This window comes from Syngnathus typhle, linkage group LG15 (assembly GCF_033458585.1).
Source record: "Syngnathus typhle isolate RoL2023-S1 ecotype Sweden linkage group LG15, RoL_Styp_1.0, whole genome shotgun sequence".
In the NCBI taxonomy this organism is placed as follows: domain Eukaryota; kingdom Metazoa; phylum Chordata; class Actinopteri; order Syngnathiformes; family Syngnathidae; genus Syngnathus; species Syngnathus typhle.
The window spans coordinates 7,631,226-7,653,500 of record NC_083752.1 but is presented as its reverse complement, the minus strand read 5'-3'; the positions used below and the strand labels follow the sequence as shown (position 1 = coordinate 7,653,500).

The following is a 22,275-nucleotide window of genomic DNA, read 5'->3' as shown; positions in this document are numbered from 1 at the left end:
TGCTTTCCCTTTAGACGCAGCAACAGACACGTTACATTCGGCATGTTCAGCATGAATTGTTGCCCCTCTCCGCTCTTTCTCTTTGTTGCAAGACAATAAAATAGAAGTTATGCAGGCAAAGTTAACATTTTCATAGGTTGGATTGAATAGTTGATGTACACTGGACGCAACACTCAGTCAGACTGTACATGGTCACAGAGTAACAGAGGGTGATCCCTTCATGACTTCTAAATGAACCTCTTTGCCTTGCTGCCAAATGGACCGGCCATATATACATACACTTGAATTGTGTGCTAAGTCATCATAAAACTCGCCACCCAAGAGTCCTGATGGTAGTTATGATCATGGGAAATGACAAAAGGAACATAAGTCACTCATAGAAAACTGAAGGAAAAGTGTGGAAAGGAGATTATTACATGTTCAGGATCATAGGAAGCAAAAATAAATTCCCAGAGATGATTTGAGAAGCTAGAAAAGGCTTCCATAGAAAAAGAAAGAAAGAAAAACAGCATACATTTGTTCACTCTAACCCTTGTAACAAGACTTTGACATTTGACCTCTCCTTGTACTCTAATTATCTTCAACATCTTACTTTGAGTTTTTAATCCAGCTACTGCAAATGTATATTAAAGCCATGCCTCATTTGACAATCTGTCAGGGCTTTTTTTTATTTTATTATTTTTAAAGGGACATGCGCACAGATGAGGCAAAAAAGACACTGCCAAGAGACCAGCAGGGTTGTGAAATGTACTTGGACGTTGACCAACCCGCTTTGACCCCATTAAAGTAATGCGTGAAAATACACACGATAATCCAAAGACTGTCTGCTACTTTTTTGAAATGCATCCATTTTCTTTAAGAGCAGTAATTCTCCGCAAAACTTTACTATAATTTCACGTTCTTAGTGCATTTTTCATACCTCTGAGTAATCTGCCTATTTCTAAAAAGCATGTGATGTCATCTTTTTTTTTTTTTTTTTAACCTCACAAGTGAAGCAATCCATCGTGCCCAAACCGGTTAAAGCATCGAATCCTTGCCCGACCGGTCGCATGCACACAAATGTTGGGCACGACACATTTGAATCAACCTCCGGCACCTTCGGTTCTTCTTCTGCTGCTGGGCACACAGTTCAGACATTTAAGATCCAGCTAGAAGGAGGTCGCCAACGCACCGCTGACTAAGTCAGGTTCCCCTTTTCTTCCCTCTACTGTAGACACAATTTTCCAGTCAGTGAGTACTAATATGACCTGTTTTTGTTCTGATTAACAACTGCAAGATTTTTTTTTTGTTTCCATACATAATACAATGTATTGCGCACAATGGTTTCTGCGCTCATTCTGGAAGCATAATGTTGCTGAGGACATGCAAGTTGTTGAGTACACGGCAGAGAAAAAGCAAAGTCTTTTTGTCTTCTTGGTGGTTCTTCTTGCTTTTCCTCAGATAGAGGAAGTTCAAGCGCGAGACTCTTTCTTTGAGTGAGGCTTGTTTCCCAGCACGGCGTCCATCTCTGTGACTGTTTGGGGAGTCATCTGGGATAAAATCTGCAAAGGAGGAAAAATGTCTACATCTGTAATTCCACAATTTATAATGGATGAGAAGAAGAAACTTTACCCGCAGTGCGCCCAGGTTCTCCAATAGCTGGTCTGTGTTTGAAACACCCAGAAGCACTGAGCTGACTCCTTCACTGCGAAGACACCACGCTGAGGAGGAATGTTAATCATGAATCCACCATTGTATTTTTAATTCCCTCATAACAACAGATTAGTGCTAAAAGTATGATATGAATAAAATATTTTTGCAGTGTTTAGGTGGTACCGATGGCCAACTGTGCAGCCGTGCATCCCAGCCTGTCTGCCAGTAGGTGGAGCTCCTTGATTTTGGCCAGCTGCCTGCGCCCCTCTTCACTGTTCACCCGCTCCCTTAGCCACTGGTACCCCTTCATCCGCAGCCAATTGGAGAAGGAGGAGGACAAAAAAAAAAAAAGTCAGGTGAAATGCTTCACTACTGATTCCTCACACCCCAAAAAGAAAGAAAAAACACATCACTGATTGGGTGGGGAATTACACTGAGCGGAATCCCACAGGTGGACCGGTTAAATCAAACTGACCTTCATTGCTGCTCTGGAGCACTCTGGTACCCCATCGCTGTACTTTCCAGTGATTAATCCACACGCCAGCGGTGACCAAGTCATTGCTCCGACCCCTGAAAGAGACCAATGAAGTTGGTCTTTGCCTCTTTAGCAATTAAGCGGAGATCATTGAGAGGAATATAAATATTGGATGAATGGCTACCGATCTTGTGGTAGAGCTCAGGCAACTGCACCTCCACTTTATCTCTCTGGAAGTAGTGGTACTCTGCCTGCTCGCACACTGGCGGGATCAAGTTGAACTGGCGGGCCACCGAGTAGGCCTCCTGACATGGGAAACATTAGAAAAAAATGTACTTCCCCATCTGCTTTCAAAGCTGGGCAATTTTAAGCAATAATTGAAGGTCACCATGATTTCCATGGCGCTCCAGCGTGAGGTGCCCCAGTACATGGCCATGCCCTGATTTATGACAAACGTCATAGCCCGCACAATCTCTGTGGAGAACAGTTTCAAATGTCAAACGGAAAACCAGATTACCAACCCAGATCTTAAGCTTATTTGAATTTACCTTCCATTGGACTGTTGACATCATTTCTGTTGGCAAAAACAATGTCCACATAATCGAGTTGGAGTCTTGATAAACTTCCTCTTAAACCTGCCATGGATATGAAACATAAAGGATTATTTTTGATTTTCAGTTCCCAATTTTGACTAAATTCAATTTTTTTCAATTTTCAGCAAAATAAATAATTTTCTAACTAAAATATGTTTTCATTTTAACATATGCATTTTGTCCAAAAAAACCCAGTAACTTTTTCTAACTACAAAAAAATAAATACCTGAAAATTTCATTACATCAATGCATATTTTACGTGGTTTAAATTGATTTTTAATAGATTTCTGATGAATTTTTACATCCTTACACAATAGCAGGTACAATATAATACAATGCAATATGATACAATGGATTAGAATGACGAAAACTACATTACAAAATTATACAAAGTCTACATCTGGTACTATATGAACACATGATATGGTAAAAAAGAAATATAGAATTTGTTTGAATAGAATACTTCTCTATTGCTGAACATTGTCTTATTAGTATTTTAGCATGCTTTGCTTCGGTTGTTGTAGACGGTAATAGTATTGCGCATCCGAAAAGGACATGAGTGTCTTACAGCAATTTGCGCGGCACTTGCCAAATGATTTTACAAAAACAAATGAGAAATGTCACTCATCATGACGCTTCAGGAAAAGTCTTGTTTGACATTTGAATTCAATCGTACATGTGAAAAGAAGAAAAACAGCTTCTGAGCCAGAAACAATTTGAACAATCCCAGTCGGAAACCAATCTGTTTTTAGAAAGGGTAGTATGACGACCGTCTGTTATTCATTCTTGTCAAATGTCATGGCTCATCCTGCGTTCCAACCTCGTGTGTGTCATCATTTTTGTCCACATTTTAGTGACAGCCCTGAAGCCCTCTAGAAGCCCAAGTATGAGCTCCGTCCCATTCGTGCCGTGCAAACGTCAAAAGCTGCACAAACTTGACCTGTTACGTAAGGGCCTCAAATCAAAAGGCTCATGACAATGACGCCCATTCAAATCCATCTTTAATTGGACAAACCCAGGCCATGCTACACAGGACGTGCTAAACAAACAATAGTAGACTTCTTTAGGATTAGCTTGCGTGAGCCGATTAGGCGGCTGGAAAAACAATGATCCCGAGTTGGATTTTCCATGGGAGCTTCATCGTATTCTTTTATCCCCCTCATCTGACCCTGAGTCACTAATTTGCACCAGATAGTTTCATCCAAAAAGCAATGGGGGTGATGCTTTACCTTCAATGATGTGCTTTCTGGAGAGCCCTCTCTCTGTTTCTGCTCTGTGAAATAACAAAAATACACAATTTGAGCACAACCAGTGAGGGAACAACAACATCCTGATTTGAAATAATAGCAGAACAAAACAGCACTTCAATACTTACTGGCCTCCCCAGTAGATCTTTGTCGTAATGACGAAACTTGAGCGTCTATGAAAAAAAAAAGGAATTATTATTTGTTTTGAAGAATTTATGTCATTTTCCTGCAATTGGGATGTGGGCTGGTTCACTTGCGTGAGACTAAAATCGACCTGGTTTCAACATACAATATACTAGGGTGTGTGAAGTGTAATACAAATCTTATTCCCTGGATACATCATTAGTGTGGTTAATAAGTAGTTTAAGATAGTAAGTGACCTCCATCCTTTCTTCTTGATAATGTTTCCCAGCGTGATCTCTGCTCTGTGGAGAAACAAATTAAGGCGAGTTAATTTCATACTAATCACTCAAACTGAAAAACGCAGCTATATAACATGATTGTGATTGTTCCATTTTCTAGATGAGATGATACAAAGAGGAAGATTAGATCATATATGAAGTCTGACCTTCCAGAAGCGTAAACCTCTGCGGTGTCAAATAGGTTGACCCCGTTCTCATACGCTAAGGTCATCAGGTTCTCTGCCATCTGAGGGAAGAAAATAGAGGTTGAAACTAGGAAAGGAATGTGATGCACACGTGACCACATGACAAAAGAATACACAATTTGCGGCTATTGATTTGGTCATCATAATAAAAAAGGATGTTTGTGAGCCAGGTCTCACCACATCAGATATTTGCGATCCAAACGTCACCCATGTGCCTGGAGGAGAGGAGAGTTATGGATGTGTGTTACATTGGGGGTCATGAGAGAAAGATGAGATCATATTTCATATATGGGGAACTCACCTAAGCCGAGGCAGGAAACACGTAGGCCGGACTTCCCGAGGTTCCTGTGAGCAGACAGAGAAGACACAAGCTCAGAAATAAATTGTCTTTTGAAGCATCATCATGATGCGCTTTGTGCAGGCCTATTTTCAGGAAATGTAACCTTTCCCTGAAGTGATCCCAGTAAGCATGCTGAAGCAGGGAGGTCAATTTTATTGCTGCCTCTCAGTTCCCAAGTTGATGATGCACAAATTACTTGAGGGATGTATATTGATTTAATGATCAATAGTAGTACAGTCAATGCAAAAAAAAAAAAAAAAAACGAGCCAGGTCATGTTATTGCTCCCACTCAAACTGCTCGATGTGCCTGTGGTTAAAATGTGTCTAATTGTTGCGAGAACAATTGACCTTCTGCCGTTCATATGTTAACAGCTCACAGTAGTGGTCCGCTTCAGCAAAATAGCTGCTGGGTAGCGGGCTCAGATGTGGTCCGAGCCAAAAGTCTGAGTGCTAAATGGCTGAAAATCTACCAGCAGGAGCTGAGGAGAGCTTTATTACCCAACATGCCACATTAGATTACCCAGACGGCTGAGTTTCGAAGGGCGAAAAAAGAGCTGCAATTGTGAGCGCGGGAGCACGTACAGACCAAACGGTTTGATGCTGCCGCTTCTCCTGCATGTGTGTTCTCCTAAATCCTAATTAGAGGCAAGTAAAAGGGTGGGAGAGGAGCATCAGAACTGCAATGCTACTAGCTGCTCACTGTCTTTTCATTACCGGTGTCCCCCCCCTCCACCCACCACCATTTACACTGCCTGCGTCCGCCACAAATTACAAAATGCAGAAAGACAGTCTGTCAGAGCATTTAGACTCAGCCCAGCGAGCCCTGCTTTTATTTTCTCTGCTCTATTTTTAATGCCTGACCCCTGAGCTATTTTTAGATTTCTGTACATGTAAGCGTTTGTGTCCCGTTGTGTGGGTGTGTGTGGGAGTGTGCATACACGCACCGGTGTGTATGTGGAGTGTAGGTGTGAAATGCTTATTGTTTAGACTCTGTCAAAATAGCACTCTTCAGCAGGGTCAGGATTGCTTAGCTGCAGGGAGGAGGATGTAAGGAAAGGCAAGTAGGCTCGAATAAAGTCGATTGCTGGGACTCGAGGCCGACTCTCCAACATGGATTCCCACCAATGACAGCGTGACTCCTTTGAGACTAGCAACACACTGGCAATATCGTACACGAGGCACACGGAACTTCCTCTGAGCCTGATCACGTCTAAACTGTTTGTTAATGAGTGTGAAAGATGGATGGATGGATGGATGGATGGATGGATTCAACATCCTGGCATTAAACATATGTGCCACATATACAGCATACTATAGAGTGTTAAAAGTCAATGGACTCAGTATTTCTCTTCCATCTGCACCCTCCCGCACTGAGCCCAACTCCACAGCTCTCTGCAGTGCTGCAGTCTGCTTATTTACTATCAGTGAGTGCGGAAAGGGGCACATACTCACTCCTGGCTTTCGCTGACAACCCGCCCTTCACTTTCCTCTGACACACAAACACACACACACAATCTAAAATGAAAATCCGCCGACATGCCATTTCATGAGAAATGTAAAAAACACATTCATGCTAGCACGAGAGCGGCCGCACAATGCGTCGACAGGCCCGTTCACGCTTGATGATAATGAAGCTGAAACACAAGCGCACATCTGCATGGCTCCACATGAATGCACTCATGAGCAGCTCACGCAGATTCTGCTTTGGCTTTCACAAAAACCACCGCATGGTTTCTTCTGTGTTATCATTTCTGCCAGACAATAAATCACCAAAAGTCCAGACAAGGTGATTGGATGTGATGTTGTGATACATTATTAATGGTGGAGGGTGCTCTGTCATGGTGTAGTCAGCATTTTAACCTGTGCTGACACCTCCGGTTAGCTCACTCCCGTGGTGGCAGCAAAACAATACATGCAGATGGATACAAGCGCATGATGGATACTTTGCTCCATGCAGTTGTCTTCATGCTGAGCAGGCTCCTCTCCGTAGGGAAGCACACCTTAGATATTAATAACACTCACGTCAATGTGAGTGTGTGTGCATTTTTCCTAAGCAAATTGGTGGCAAGATGGTGGACTCTATTTAATGATGCCCCATGGCTACTGGACTTGAAAGGAATCTACAGGGTGTCTTTAAAGTCTGGACACATACTGTACTGTTGGCAAAAAAAAGCATATTTCCAAGACATGATATTTTCAACTATAATATTGTTCCAATTATATCAATCTGAAATATGTTTCCAAGATTTTGATGGCTTCATTTGAACTAGTGACTTTAAGAGGTCACAACAGAATATATTTTTATATTCTTTTTAATAATGGATCTGGTCAGAATTTCTCAGTAAGCTGCAGTAGTAAAGGAGGATAAAGAATATATGCAAGTGAGTGCTATTCAGAAATATTGTAACATCTTTCTACATGTGTTGTTCCACCGTGACGGAAGAGGGAGCCTGTATTTATTTAAACACTTTTAAGACTTAACTGTAGCCAGTTGATTGGTCAATGACGAACGTCCGTGTTACCATGAGAATGCAATCTGTAATTACCTCGCGGTTGCAGTTTCTATTTGTGTGTGTTTTATTCTTGGCTCCTATAAATAATGCAGCGCGGTTAGAGGCAGAACTAATTTGTCCCGATACAGAAGTTTCTGCAACGTCACTTAAGATAGATGCACTTGCATAAACAGTTTAGCCGAAGCAGGGTTCCCCAAACGCTCTGGCAAAGTTGTCGATTGGATTTGCACTTAGCGCAAAATCTCTTGCTGGAATACTATTTATTTAATATTATTCTTAAATCGGAGGTGCTGTTTCTCGCAGAGTGAATGCATGATTAATTCCTTTGCATTTTTTTTTCTTTTTCATCTTGTCTATGCTGCTCACAGGCACATATTTTCATTCATTTGTTTTGGTGGAAGCCTTTTCCACTGACAGTCTTTCTCACCCAAACTGTTGCGTGTAACAGAAGTAGTTTTTGTCAGTGCTCCACTTCTCACATGGGCAATTATTAATGGAGCGCGCTGATAAAAAAAAAATCTTTGCGTAATGTCTTTAGTTTGGGGGTACAGTATATTAAAACAGTTAAGAAAGTAGGTCTGCCCTAATTAGAGAAACTGTGAAAGAATTGAATGGAGAAGAAATCTTCTCTCTCTCTCCCATTCAGCTTTATTAGTGGTCATGTCCCGTCTATTAAAATGCACGTAATGAAGTGGAGCAGCTCCAGTTGATATTAAAGTAGTGAACCATTTTATGATGGTTGGAAAGGTCCCAGGAGACAGTCATGGACAAAGGCACACATATTTCTATGGCAGAAACATAATAATGGCTTTCAAAGTTGTTTGAAGACCCTCTAATGTGAATTTGTTACATTATATATGTTAGAATATAATTTCTGGTGCTGTATAATTGTGATATATGCCACCAACGGATCTTTTTTGACTGAAAATATATGCTTGATAAAGTCAAAATCAGTTGAGGCGTGCATTTAGTGGTAATCTCAATTTTGGTCCAGAGTTAGCTTATTATAATGCCACCTGCCAACTAGCTCGACCGTATGTCTGGACAATGAGCGATGAAGCGGAATATTTGAATGACGGCTTACTTTCCCTGGCTGGCTGCCTCATAAATACTATACCTCATAGACTTGGACGGCTCAAGGAATTTAACATGATTGAATGCAGTTGTCCACATGTTTGGGCCCATTAGGATGTCAGATGAGGCATTTTTGTGTGATGGAAAGCATTTGAGCTGGGCTACTCACTGTCACAACAACAAGCAGAAAAAAAAAATGCTGCAAATATTCTATCCATGCATTTTCTATACTCGTTTGTCCTCATTAGGGGCAAAAGTGAGCTGGAGCCAACTGACTTTGGGCGAGCAGCCAATCGCAGGGCACGTATTCATAAACAACATATGGACATTCACAGTGGGAACAATGCGAACTCCAGAGTCATGACAATAAATAACTACAATATTATATTTCTGATTTCAAGGCACCACTGTATGTGCTAATACAATTTAGTCTGTGGTCATATTAAAAAACTGAAGCAGTTTGAAGGAGCAAAATGAAGCTCATTCATTTTGTCAGGGCATCAAATAGTATAGTATAAGTATAGTGTATGCGCAAAAACTTTGACAAGGCTGTCGAGATTGGATGATTTGTTCACGTGCTGTTGAGATTTGAGGCGTTTAAAAATGCACAGTTGAAGTGCACTCCGAGAGAGCAGCGAGCACTCACATCACAATGCTAATTGCTGCTAATGCACTGCTCTGTCTAACCACAGCCAGCGTTCCGAGTGCTCGAGATCACGTCGGCGTTCGGAAAACATGTTCATGTTGACTTGCGTTGGAGCTCTCGCATGAACTATGGAGCAAAGTCGATCAAAGTCCAAATATGTGGAAAAACTCTTAGGAACCTTTCTGTTATTCAATTTGGCAACAAAACTCGAATACACAATGGAGCATTTTGGGCATTAAAACGCAGCGACTGTTGCCAAAAAAGACTAATTCCACTGTTCCTGCAGCTCAGTGGACTTTTCATGTCTGATTGTGGCTGGTGAAGTTCCCGTGGAAACACCCAGTTGGTGTCATCCTGATAGGTGGCACTCCGCTGCATTCACACCACAGCTCCGGCCGCTGATGCTCTTTAGCTCTCTCTGAGCGTTTCCTGCACATTTTGTGCTAGAGTGGACTGACCCAGTCACGTCGCAACCATTCATTTCTCCATCACAACAATAATTCATTCATATTAAATGTGCATATACATCACTGACTTTGTATTCTGCTCATGTGAGAGAGCGAGGGCTATTTTAAGTCATATTGTCCAAGGTCATAATGGGATGTTAGTGACGGGCTATTTGATTTGTAGCTAATCTTAGTTTTTACAGGTATAAATATCTGCTGTGAGATTTTGGAATGAACTGGTTCCAGAAAATGTACACATAAATTATTAAGCAGAGTATCTTTTGGGTTTACACTGAGCGACTGTGCTGTACTATGCAATAAATCTTTTGGTAATTCACCTTTATAATCCAATTAAGCAGCTTCTAAAGAGCCTTTCAATGCGTGATGTTTTTTATTCACGGTGATCATCTCGTCAAAATCTACCTAGACATGATAAATCAACAAATTCAAGTGAATTCCAACAGGGAATGATGCAGTATTACTGAGTGCTCCTCAGGTTAATGAGGCGGCCCATTGGGATTAGCCAACATGAACAAAGAGCAGGAATGACAGGTGCCATCTGCAAAGTGCGACTCGTGTCACATCTGTTTCACTGAGTCCTCACTTCTGCCACGCAAAGTCAGCAGCACAAAGGGCGACAGGAACTGAGCTTTGATTTTTGTTTCTACGCGATGAAAAATGCACAGCACGGACTGCGGCCGGCGTAGGCCTGATAAGCAGCAGCGGTAGCAACGCTTGCGCTGTTGGTGAGAAACTAAAGGCTATGCCAACTGGAGGTGGCCGTATGCCGGGTTGACGTCTGCACTGGCGATTAGTGACACTTTGTCGGGAATGGCAGAGTGGCAAGGCCAAGAAGTGTGAATGTTGGTTTCATTGCGTGCTTTGGGCCCCTTTTAAAACCTCATGAATAAAAAAAAAACGAACTGAGGAAAGGATGGAAACGGTTCAATCAACTTGTTTAGGAAGGAAACTGATCATGAGAGCTTTGCTACTTATTGGATTCTACAATGATCAGATGAAGCTGTGCGTAAAAATGGGATTACTTTTGTCCCAACGTATTCCGTAACTAAAGCTCAACAAATTCAAATCCAAAAAGAAGATGATGTTGCTCTGTTTTCATACATCATGACTCAGACCTGATGTTGTGTGCTGCAATGTTTTTTTTTTTTATTCCTCCTGCCACACAAAAGCCTCTTAAAGCCTGCAAGATAGGCGCGGGTCATTTGTGAAAAAACATTTCTTTCAGGCTGACAGTAACATTAATCTGTAGGGGGGGAAACTGCTTGCTTGTGGATTAAATAAACATGCTCATGTCCAGCAGGGTTTAGAGGTTTTTTTTGTCTTTGGCTTTTTTCACACATACTGTAGAACACAAATGCGGAGGAGGCTGAGGTAAGTGCACATATAGACAACCAGCACAGTATGTTCCACAATGTTTGTTGGCAACCTCAATGTCACCTTCTAGCATAGCTCTTGCTTAAAGATGAAAAAAAAAAAAATGCATTTGTGGGTTGCCAAGGGCCACCTGTGGCACACTCACCTGTACTTCATACTAGTGTGGCGCCCAATGGCCTCCTTCATGTGCGCGTGGCCCTGAGGCGTCTGGCGTGACCCTGGGCCCTCCCTGGTCTTGACCGACCCTTGGGAGGTGTAGTTGCCATTGCGTTCTTGTCCACTCCCTCCACCACCTCCTCCACCTGCTCCTCCGCCACTACCACCTCCACCGCCGCCACCTCCTCCGCCGCCACCTCCTCCTACTCCTCCGCTGCTGCCTCCCGGGGGCGGAGCGGTGCGAAGGCCACAAAGTCGGTCCTCGCTGCGACTCTTGAGGTTGTGCTCGGTGCAGGCGAAAGACACCTGCATCCTGACCCTGTTTTCCGGGGGATGACTTTGGGAGTCGAACCTTTTACTTGACAAATGTCCAATTGAATTAGTAGAGCTTGCTTGTTGTTGCTCCACCTGAGGGGGTCTCTCACCGGTGAGCCCAGGTTAAAGATTTTCTCTGAGAGTTCCAGGGGGAGGGGGTGCAGACAAGTGTCCAGCCTCTAACATGACACATGCAGAGCCGCTGTCTGCTCTGTCTCCCGTCTGCTGATGCAAACCTGGCAGAAGGCTCTCTGACTTTTCACAAGATGCATCAGGACTGCAGTCAACGTTTGGAGAAAAAAAAAAAACGGAAAGCTTGCTTGCAGCTTTAGGGGGGTCTTTTGGGAGACCTCAGTAGAGGGGCTCACGCATATGAATACACAGGCTCCTCGGGCTTATGTCTCCTCTTCAGCTGAAGTGAGTTGTTCTCGCCTTGAGCCGGAGAGCTCTCCGGCGTGCCGCAATAATGACACACACATCCTGACACTTGGCGTCGAAACAGAGCATTTTCCTCCCGTATTCTTTTTTTTGTCGCAAGGTGGCAAAACACGGGCTTAACATCAAAAATTCAGTGCATCATCGTCATGCGTGCAGCATCTCCGCGCACCGTCGGTTTGATGGAAGGGGGGAGAAAAAAAGAGGAGACGACAGACGGAAGCTACATCAGATCCCACAAATGTATTTTGTTGGAATTACCTTCTTCAGTGTGCGCAGCGGCGAACATGCCGGCAGCAGCTGTGCAAGCCGTGCGCGACTCTCCCGCTTCTTCGTCTCGCACAGAATGGAACGCAGCAAAACGCACTGAGCATTGCAAATCAACTGCAAAGGCTCACCGTGAGCGTCTTCCCTTCATCATTATTTTGAAAAAGATTTTTCCCCCCTTCTTGCATTTTCCAGAAGCTCCTCAAAATGTTCATGACACACGGCGCAACCTCTCCCTCTCTCTCTCCCCCCGTCGCTCCTCATCCTCACTCTCTCTCGCTCTCTCACACACACTCTCCCATTCATCACACGGGTGAACAAATTTCCTCACATCATGTGTGTGCTGCTTATGCAATGTTGCCTTGTGGGTGAATTGGAAATCAATTACAACCACGTAATAATTTGGACACATGCAATAACCCCATCACACGTAAAGCTCTAAAGGCATGTCTGCAGCTCCGCATCTTATCCACCACACCCATTTATCTGAATGAGCAGCCATCACAATTCTACTGCAACATCTTAACCATCATCTCTGAGTGTGAGGCAGATGCTCATATGCTACATCATCACAGCACATTAAAAATGATGAGTCACGTACATGGTATGTGTTCACAACAACAATAACAAGAATCCCTGGTTGCAAATAAAATTGCACACGTTCATCATTTTCTGCCAGTTTGCTTATATGTCAAATGGAAGCTCGCTTTGGAGCCTTCTGCAGTCCCAAAGCAGATTGCATATGGCAGCAGAATGGAACTTTTGTTAAACTGGTAATTTTCCACTAATGAAAACTGCTGTGTTGTCTTGTAACAAAATGCACTGTCGATTAAATAGTAGGAGAAAATACAGGAGTCCCCACATGTCATATGTGCATCATCACACATTATAAACAAAGATGAATAAAGAACATGAAATTGAACCATGAGTTCATCTATTCCCAATGAAGCTACCTTTGAAAATGTGGAAAGTTGGGATGTGCGTTTCCAAAATTATAGTCAAGCAGGTCCCCTGCTAAAGTTAATGTGTATCTTTTACGTCACAGGTAAATATATTCTCAGCTATGTGGATTATTTTACATCGAGTTAATTTTCAAGCGACGCAAGTGCAAATCTGTAAAGCAGGGAGGGGCCACGATGATGCTGCCACCTAGCGACCATCTCTAATTAAGAATATTTTAAAGGTCTCTTCATCACTTTGTCAGAATTATTTTTGTAAAATTAAAAAAAAAAACATATCCCAGAATAGCTTCACTGAACACTTTTAAAGTGGAGATGTAAGCAAGCCAGTGAGACAAACAAGCACCTGTCAAAACATGGGTCACTGACCCTCAGTAGGACTCAACCAAAATACCAAGCCCACTCCCACCCCTGCTGATGCCACCCTGTCAAACTTGAGACCAAATCTGGGTATGGGGGGGCTTTGTCTTAGCGGGTGCAGGCTCCATCACAAGCCATCCTCAAAAACGTCACGACGCTTTCATTTAGCTTTGAAATTTCATCAAACGTGTGTGACAGTTCTTTCTGGGTTAGCACTGAGTCTGATGTCTTCAACCTTCAATTCCATCACTACTTAATTATGTATGCAGCATCTATGCTTTAATCATATAAAGTAGAAAAACGTTTGCAGTGACATTGATCGACATCCGTAGGTTTTACGAATTTAAATCAGTGAAGTATTAATTATGTACGTTCAAAGCTCATCCATTTCATTAGGTACACATGAAATTCAATGTACTGTATAAACTGTCTTACATACCTATATCTTATTTGAATTGTAAAAGTAGTGTGTGTTGTCGTCACCTGTATGACATGGCCGAGCGCTCCGCCTCGTAGTTGGCCAGCGAGAGGCCGCATTCTCTCAGGAAGAGCTCCAGTCGCCGTCGCTCCACCAGCCTGTGTGCCGCCTCCAGGATTTGAGATGCCAGGGCCTGGGACTCGGTCTTCTGCTCCGAGCTGGTCTTGCCGCTTCGGGATCCGCCGGCTTTGGCCGCGATACTTCCCGAGGAGGAAGACGCTTTGGGCTTCTTGCTGATGCCATAGAGGTCCTCCACAGAGTACTTTCCTCCCTTGCCTCCTCCGGTGCCCCCACGGCTGGCAAACATTGTTATCCTGAATACAGATGCTGGAACAAATCAGTCTTGAGCTCACTCGTGTCAGCTACTTTAGGCAAAAGCAGCTTGTGAGTTTGGATCAAAACAACAAGGCGGTGCTATCTTGAAGATTTGTGAAGATTGGAGGACGTCGGGCATCAAATCTCTGAAAAGGAGCACTTACAGGCCCTGCTAAACATCAAAAAGTGGTAGATTGCTCCTTGGCAGCGTCTGTGACTAAAATAAAACAAAGAACACACCTGTCAGCAGCATACAATGTCTCGCTCGCGATGATTTGAGGTCCTTCTTTGAATAAAAAATGGATCAGAATAAAAGCAATCCGCATCTTCCTCTCTTGATCTCCCAAAGGAGGGACACTGAGGGGATTTGTGCTCAAGCCCCACCAGCTTACATTTGTTCAGATTACCAGGCAGATGAAGTAACGCTACTCTTGCAGGCCGTCATGTAATCTGGAAGAGGCCGGGCTGATGCAGCTCAACATTTTGACCTTCACCTTAGGAGACAATTTGGTGAAAATAGGACAGCTGATATACATGGCATCAACATCATGTACTTAAAAAAAGACAGCAAAGTATGATGAAAGTTACATACTGTAGAAACTTCGGCCCGCGGGCCGATTTTGGCCAGTTTTAGTTGGCCCCAGAGGCGTAGCCCAAGCCGGGGCGAGCCGGGGCGTGCGCCCCTACTGGAAAAATTCCTGGCTACGCCTCTGATTTGCCCGCAAGAAATATTATAAATAGAATAGAGTAAGGCGCACACTTCAACTTCTGCCCGCGTGTTTTGCACTTTTTTAATTTCAACACCAGGGGAAGCTGTTGTTCAACTACTACTCTTGATCAAGGCAGTTTCTTCAAAAAGGACAAAACTAGACGAAGAAGATTTACCGTCCTCAAGGTGCTAGTCATGGCAGAACCAAAGCAGCCAAAGTTAGAAAGTGGGTGCAGAAAAGTTTAGACAGGTTGGGAGTGTGAATGTCAAAGAAAAGGCTACAATGGCCAGCTATGAGGTCGCCTAACTCATTGCAAGCTTTTTTCAAATAGAGACCTTATAAAAGACTGCCTCGTTGAAGTTGCCGAAAAAGGTGCAGAACATCAGAAAGGTCAGTGCCGTTTCCAATTTAGGTGAGTAAAAAATATATTCCATAGTACATCAATCATAGACTCATATACCATCTTGTCACATACAATGAAATTGTTTTGTATTCTCTGCATTTATTGACGATGTGATTGCTGAGAAAAGCTGCAGAATGAATGGAACTCGCTTCACAGTGCAGAAAATCTCAATCTGAAGACTTTTGGTCCATTAAAGGGAAAATCACACGATAGTAATTTGCATACCTGCCGTGTATGATTTTCAGATCAGATAAATATTGATTGCAAACTGCTCCGGATGATGAACACCCACGTCTCAAATTTTTGTATCGTCTTGATGCTTTTCTATAATTGCAACATGATAGCAGTGGTATTAAGAGGGGGATTAAGTTGGCTAAATCTCCACTAAAGGCCATGGTGCCAAATGCTACTGCTTTTCTCGCAGACTTTTCTAGCGTGCACTTATCTATCATAAGCTCATCCATTAAATACAAGTTTATGACCTTCTATGGGCATTAAGTGAATGAACGAAGGACTCGAGTTTAGAAAAGTCACGCTCAATGACAATGGAAGATCCATTTAGGCGCCTGTTTTATCATGGGAGGGTGTTCCCTCAGCGCCACATCTGCATCCGCCTCTTTGCAGCAGTGGCTTTTGAAAGCACAGGTCATCAGGGATTAAGCCCCCGTAAGCACTCTTGCGATTGGCTGCAGCCGTTCAAGCCTCTGGGGGGGTCGAGGTGGTGGTAGGGGGTCATTCTTGATCTCTCTCTGTCATGGCGTCATCCTGGTTAAAAGTGGTGGGATTAGTATGATGTGTGGATGAAGTGAATGCCACAGTGCTCAAATATACAGTACGTGACGTCTGGACTTGGGGTTGTGTAATTTGGCGCTCTGACTTGGAGCAGTTTGTCTTTAGTCATCCATTGCATAACTTTAACAAAAAGTAAGACAGGCTATATTAAAAAAGGATATACAAAACTATTTTTCTTCCACCTTGCACCCACTATGCAGTTAAATATTTTGTGCCTACAGCCGTAAACCTATAGAAATGATAAATGGGCTTTTTACCTGACTTAAACTCACACTGCCTACTTGTATAGCGACACACACACTCATGTTTGTATATGAGTAATGTAATTTCAAAACATCTTTGCCGATGTATGCTTAGAGAGGAAACCCAAAAGGCTTTAATAATTCAAAGGAGGGGTGGAGAACCTACGACCCACAAGAGCATTTGATCTGCTCCATTTTGCATTTGGTAAAGCCTCAGCGGGACTGTTGAATGCTATAAACCCCAAAACATTAGACCCACAAAAGCTCATGATATATTGAGTCATATTTTTTTCATAAATTTTGTATGACACTCAAAGGGCCATTGTAAAAACTGAAATAGGAAATAGGAAGAACATTTCCCAGCCAATGCAGCTCTAAATCTCTTCTAAATATGGTAGACAAAATATTTGCACCACAGTTAAAGCTGCAAAAATACAAATAGTGTATACAAACAGTGAATGGAACATTAAATTGGAGGCTTTCGGTGAGTATATCATAGAGGGGGAAATGCATGAGAGCATGAGTATACATAAGAGTATTATTATTATTATTACATGAGAGTATTTATTAGGGATTTCATTTCTTCTATTTTGAATCACATCGATTTTATTTTTGGACCATGGTAAACTGATATCGGTGTTCTGTAAGCGTATTTATCGCTAATGGAGAATATAGCTTTGGGCTACATTGATGTGTCATGTCATTTTGCCACTAGAGGGAGCCTATGTAGCGCAGCTTTTGTGAATGTTGCTGAAAATGATCCATGAAAGCGTTCCTGAGAAGTGGACATGAAATAATGAAATATTGTCATGAACAAGTGCTAGAAACATTCTATGTAATTTTTTAAGAAGTTAACACAAATTGGAATCCTCTTGTAAATCAACAGTAAAACAAATACAAACTTCTACATTCCACTGTTATCTATGATAATAAAAAGAAAACATCATGACAATGATTATGATGGAAAAATTCAATGGTTACTTATTACTGTGGAGAGTTCTGCTTGTTAAAGATTTTATGCTTGAAGAATTAAAAAAAAAAAAATCTGCTTCAAATTTGTCATTTACTAGGGGGGTAAATCGCGGGTTTTGTCACGATACGATATCATATCGATACAAAGAACTACAATACGATATTTGCCGATATCTTAAAGCCTGCTGCGATTCATTCACGATATATCACGATATAGTGCTCTACGATTGATATATATATTTTTTTAAATAAAAAATATAGAACAATATCCTGATTTATAACAATTCCTACGCAACATCAACAAGGTACTGCAAACTTTTTATTTAGGAAATTACAAGAGTATTGTAGTATACAAAGTGCTTATTTTAACACTGAACTTTGATGTCGTGTTTTTCTTTAAATGTGCGGCGAGATTTGTGCTCCCTGAATATTTGATCACCGCATGGCAGGATTTACAAACTGCACGTGTCTTGTCCGTTGAGCCATCTTTTCTTTGGAATCCAAAGTGCTTCCAAACGAATGACTTGAAGCCTAAAGGGGAGCCAATTTCCTCGTCTTTTTGGACACTAGCCATAGCACCAGCCCAGGAGCCGCGTACTAGTTGTCGACTCCCCTTTCACGTGCAGCAACGCCGCGCACTGCTCCCTGCTCCCGGAAAGAGGAAGCAAGCAACAATGAACTGGATTTCAAAATAAAGTCGCATGTCCGAGGTCAAACACGGCGCTATAAATCGATGTTTACGTTTAGCATCGATGCCAATAAATCGTAGAGCATTATATCGATTAATCAATGTGTATCGATGAATCGTTACACCCCTATCATTTACCATTTGTATTTCTGACTACTCTAGATGACAATGTTGGTTTCAATGGTGCATATGACGTGTGAATGTTGAACAGAGTTCCAATATTTGAAGAGTAAAAAAAAATCACACTTACAGCCCATACTTGACCAGCACTCCTGATTTAGTAGAAAAGTGTTGAAAGTGTGTCTTTTCCAGTTTCATTACTACCTAGCAAATTCCTCGTAATCAAACTCCATGACCTAATCAAATTGCTGTCATTAATGATGGCACTTTCCTCAATGGTTACTCCTGTGCGGTTGTTATCAGATTATTGCAGCAGATTAAATTTCCCTATCAGATTACTTTAACTACCTGTAATTTGATTACTTTTTCCAGATTACACTTTCACTTTCTACAAACATGCAGTGCTGCCCCCTGCCCCCTTTGTCTCATATTGCATCCAGATGTTACTCAAATTACAACCATGTGCTGTGGACTTTAAATGGGGTTACGCACACACGCACACACACACACACACACACTTGGTCTCGCCTCTGACTGCCCTGCAGATTGACACAATATGTGGCAAACGCACGCGGTCAGTAATAGACGTGAGTGGCCATGTTTTTACAGAATAATTCAACAGTTATGATAGGCCGTCATTCATCCAAAAGTGTCTGACACGGCATGAGGGCGACGGAGGTCCAAGTGGGGGGCGCCGCATTTATTATGCACCCTAAAGGCAGATGTGAAATGAAAGAAATGTCTAGTGTGGCAACTTTGGCTTGTATTTGTGGTCGTTGCGGATCAAAAGTGGTCTTTTAAGAGTCATTTCAGGTGGGCTCTACTGGGGGTTGTGCAAACTCAACCATAATGATGCTCAGCGGGAACGTTCAGGGGGCGCAGCTTTTAGCTAAGATTTATCTTTAAGGGATGGCGAGGTGAGAGGGTGAGCTCGCACGTGCAGGCGAAGGTTAAGAGCGTGAAGCCATCAATCTGACTTTAGGCCGTCAGAGTTCAAGAAGGAAATCCATCACGGCGATCAGAAACATGTTGAACATGCTGCCGGACACGCTCACACGATTTCACGCACAAAGACGACCTCACACAAACGGAGGAATACGATCGCTGCCCGGCTCTCCTCCGCTTGGCACGCGGATCGGGTTTCCCGATCCCGGGCTGACGATTCACGCTGAGCGCTATCGGGGAGGCTCACACTTCTTTCATTTCCTCGCAAGAAGCCATCTTGGCGCTAAACAAAAAAAGGCGCCACGGGGGAGCCGGCCGGGGAGGCCCAGACGCTAGTTGTGAAGGTGTTAGTGTTCATGTTCACATTCTTCAACCCTGTGATACCTCCAGTGAAAATATGATCTGCTCTTTGAAGTCGGCTGAATGATGGTCGTTTTAGAGTGCTGCCATGTGAGGGGAAAACCGATTTAAACGTTAAATAATCCAACCAAAATATTGTGTTTGCTCCCATTTGCCATGAATTGCGTATGAGCAAACAAAACTAGAAGAAGTCACATGGTTCCTATTGCAGTACAATTTGACTCAAGTTTGTTACCAAATATGGGTCCTTACTCTGTGCTTGCCTATAGAATACCTTACTTCTTTGGTTTCAATTCATGGATAATAGCAGCAAAAACAAAATGAAGGAAGGAGCACTAGGCTGCGTACCGTACCCAACTGCGCATTTTCAATTTGAAAGTCAAACATTACAATTTTCACAAACAAAACATTCTGAAGGCAGCAGCTCGGAAGTAATCTCCCTGAGAAATGAATTGCTAATCATAACGTTGAGGAGACAGCAGGGGGGGGTCTTTTGTCTGCAGATGCGCAGGGTGATGGAAAGTCCAACGTTAATTCTGCAATGACTTCCCTGCAGCCTGAGAATGTAATAACAGTCTTAGCCGTGTTGTTTGAGCAGGTGGGGCAACGGCGGCTTGGCTCCTCAAAAGTCAACAGACAGGACGGCGAGCAGCAGGGAGTGACATGACAACCCAAAAGATCATTTGAGGGTGGGTTCTTGAGCAAGTGCTTTATCAAACTTGTTTTCATCGCGGTTCACATCGTAGTGATGGTCCCCCTCAGGGAGCTTGTATAATTGTTGGACGTGTAACACACACGCACACGCAACACTGCCATAATGTCTGCTAGCCAGAAGCTGTTCTGCTCTGTTTCCCACCGACAAGGTTACCTGTCTTGTTCCCTCCTTTATATGTTCTATTTGGGAACCTTAATGATCACAGTTTCATATCACATAATTGCTCCCTGAAGTTGGTTATTATTAATTTTAAAATGGAAGTCAAGGAAATAATGTGGCAAGATTTGGTGGGCCACATAAAATGACAGGCTGGACCAGATGTGGCCCAGGAGCCATACGTTTAACACAGGTGATCGAAAGTAAACCGACATCTCCATTGGCTGGTTGACCCACAAACATCAAGACATTTGGCTCAAAGTAAATCTGGCCCCAAGGAGATCTGGCAGCTAAAGTTTGCATTTGATTTAGTTTGAAATCTAAATTTCCTTCTTTCTGCTTCCAAGGACGAAAAAGACGGAGGAGAAGCCAGTTTAGTGCAGTCAGGTCTGATTATAAAGGGAGTCAAACGTAAATACAGTGGAGCCTCCCTAGAGTTGAACAGCCAAGTGTGAAATTCAACTCAAAGTGTCAAGAGTTCGAACCGCTGTGTTTTATTTTTCCACTACTCCCAATAATGATCTTTTTCCCACTTGTATGACAATTAGACTGTCAGAAAGTCAAATACACGATGTGTTGCCAATTGCTGTTTTCGATTGCACTTGCTGATGTACACAACTGATAATCTTCCCAAACTCAAAGTTGATGCAATAAATGAAACGCTGAGCCGAGCGCTTACCTCTTTTTGATTTTTTTATATAGAAAACCATGCATGAACTAAAGGTAACTGCAATGGAGCTATTTTTTTTCCATACAGGATCACATGCTGCTCCCCCCCCTTATGCATACACACGTACCTGTCCCCCTCCACACACACACACGGGCCCACACTTGAATGCACACAGGAATGCGAGTGGAATGACACAATCCGGCAAATGTAAAAAGCTGCTCGGCCAGCTCGCTAATGAATAGCCATTCAGACTGCGAGACAAAGCTGCAGCTGGATTTGCGCTATATGCTAAGGTCAAGGGTCACTCCGAGTACTGACAGAAGTAGAAACCAGAGATGAATGCAGGGCTGTATTTTGATTAAACAAAAATATATGCCTTTTATTTACCGCCACTGCCGGGACGCTTCTGGGCCACACAAGCGTATCACAAGTAGAGCAATGAGTCAGGAAAGAGATAATCAAAGTGCATTCATCAAGCAGAGTTCTAAAAAGTCCCGGCAGGTTAGCCTGGCTATGGTAAGAAGCATAGAGCCGAAGTTTAAGCCTCTTCTTTGCTGTGAGCCCATCTGAGCCTGAGGCGGAAGAGAAGAAAAGCTCATCTCCTCTTGATTAAAAAGGGCTGAGGACCAGGAAGGGAAACATAGGAGAGGACAAGCTCCCCAGCCTTTGGGGCAAATGCTCTCTGGAGAAACACAAGCCGGGAGTCAGCCTCAGAGTTGCTCTTTTATTAATAAAAGTGGAGCGGTGGGAAAGATGAGAGAGACAAAAAAAAAAAAAAGGTAGAAAAACACCCCGTTAGCGCTTTTCTGATATGAACAAGAGAGACAAGGAGCTGCAACTTAACATCTGTTAGCAATGAAAAGAACTTTACAACAAGGAGGTTGAAATCTATCTGGAAATGTCTTTGGTCAAAAGGTGGATCTGCTTTATTGTAGTCATTAGACTTTAAGACAGAAGTCACAGTGGGGTCACATGGGCCTGTCAGAAGAGACTGAAGACAGGCTAATGATGTGGATTTGCACTTGAAGGCCACATGGGGGACTCTCTGATGTTATCAGTGAACATTGAAAGGGGCCAACACAATCTCTCCAAAAACGTTGTTCAAACTATGAAGAAAATGACGGGATAAAGAAATTCAACAGTGCAACCATGTTTTCATCATTTTTAAGCATTCTTGCATGACTAATCATATGACTCATATGATATCAATATTTCTGCTTCTATGTTTATTGTCTCACTTAGTTGTGGC

The 22,275-nt window shown here is 42.7% G+C and overlaps 1 protein-coding gene and 1 long non-coding RNA gene across 2 annotated transcripts; one reads left to right on the top strand and one right to left on the bottom strand.

Annotated features, from left to right (window-relative positions):
* Nucleotides 1-994: 994 nt before the first annotated feature.
* Nucleotides 995-2,851, top strand: LOC133168564 (uncharacterized). Its single transcript, XR_009718239.1, has 2 exons — nt 995-1,230; nt 1,441-2,851. It is a non-coding gene; the product is annotated as an uncharacterized LOC133168564 (long non-coding RNA).
* LOC133168563 (voltage-gated potassium channel subunit beta-3-like) lies at nt 1,224-12,384 on the bottom strand. Its single transcript, XM_061300200.1, has 14 exons — nt 11,114-12,384; nt 4,856-4,899; nt 4,732-4,769; nt 4,516-4,595; nt 4,328-4,372; nt 4,076-4,120; nt 3,930-3,973; nt 2,656-2,742; nt 2,496-2,581; nt 2,292-2,412; nt 2,108-2,202; nt 1,816-1,936; nt 1,612-1,700; nt 1,224-1,541 (listed from the first exon to the last, which is right to left on the bottom strand). Exons 1-14 carry the CDS (start codon nt 11,434-11,436, stop codon nt 1,452-1,454), a joined length of 1,308 nt encoding a protein of 435 aa, XP_061156184.1. The 5' UTR covers nt 11,437-12,384; the 3' UTR covers nt 1,224-1,451.
* Nucleotides 12,385-22,275: the final 9,891 nt, after the last annotated feature.

Excerpts from the sequence above, each read along its gene's own strand:
- LOC133168563 (XM_061300200.1), bottom strand. The coding sequence starts at position 11,436 with ATGCAGGTGTCTTTCGCCTGCACCGAGCACAACCTCAAGAGTCGCAGC. Across the intron at positions 2,582-2,655 it reads TGTCAACAGTCCAATGGAAG|AGATTGTGCGGGCTATGACG; the intron begins GTAAATTCAAAT and ends TGTTCTCCACAG. Across the intron at positions 2,413-2,495 it reads GGAGCGCCATGGAAATCATG|GAGGCCTACTCGGTGGCCCG; the intron begins GTGACCTTCAAT and ends TTCCCATGTCAG.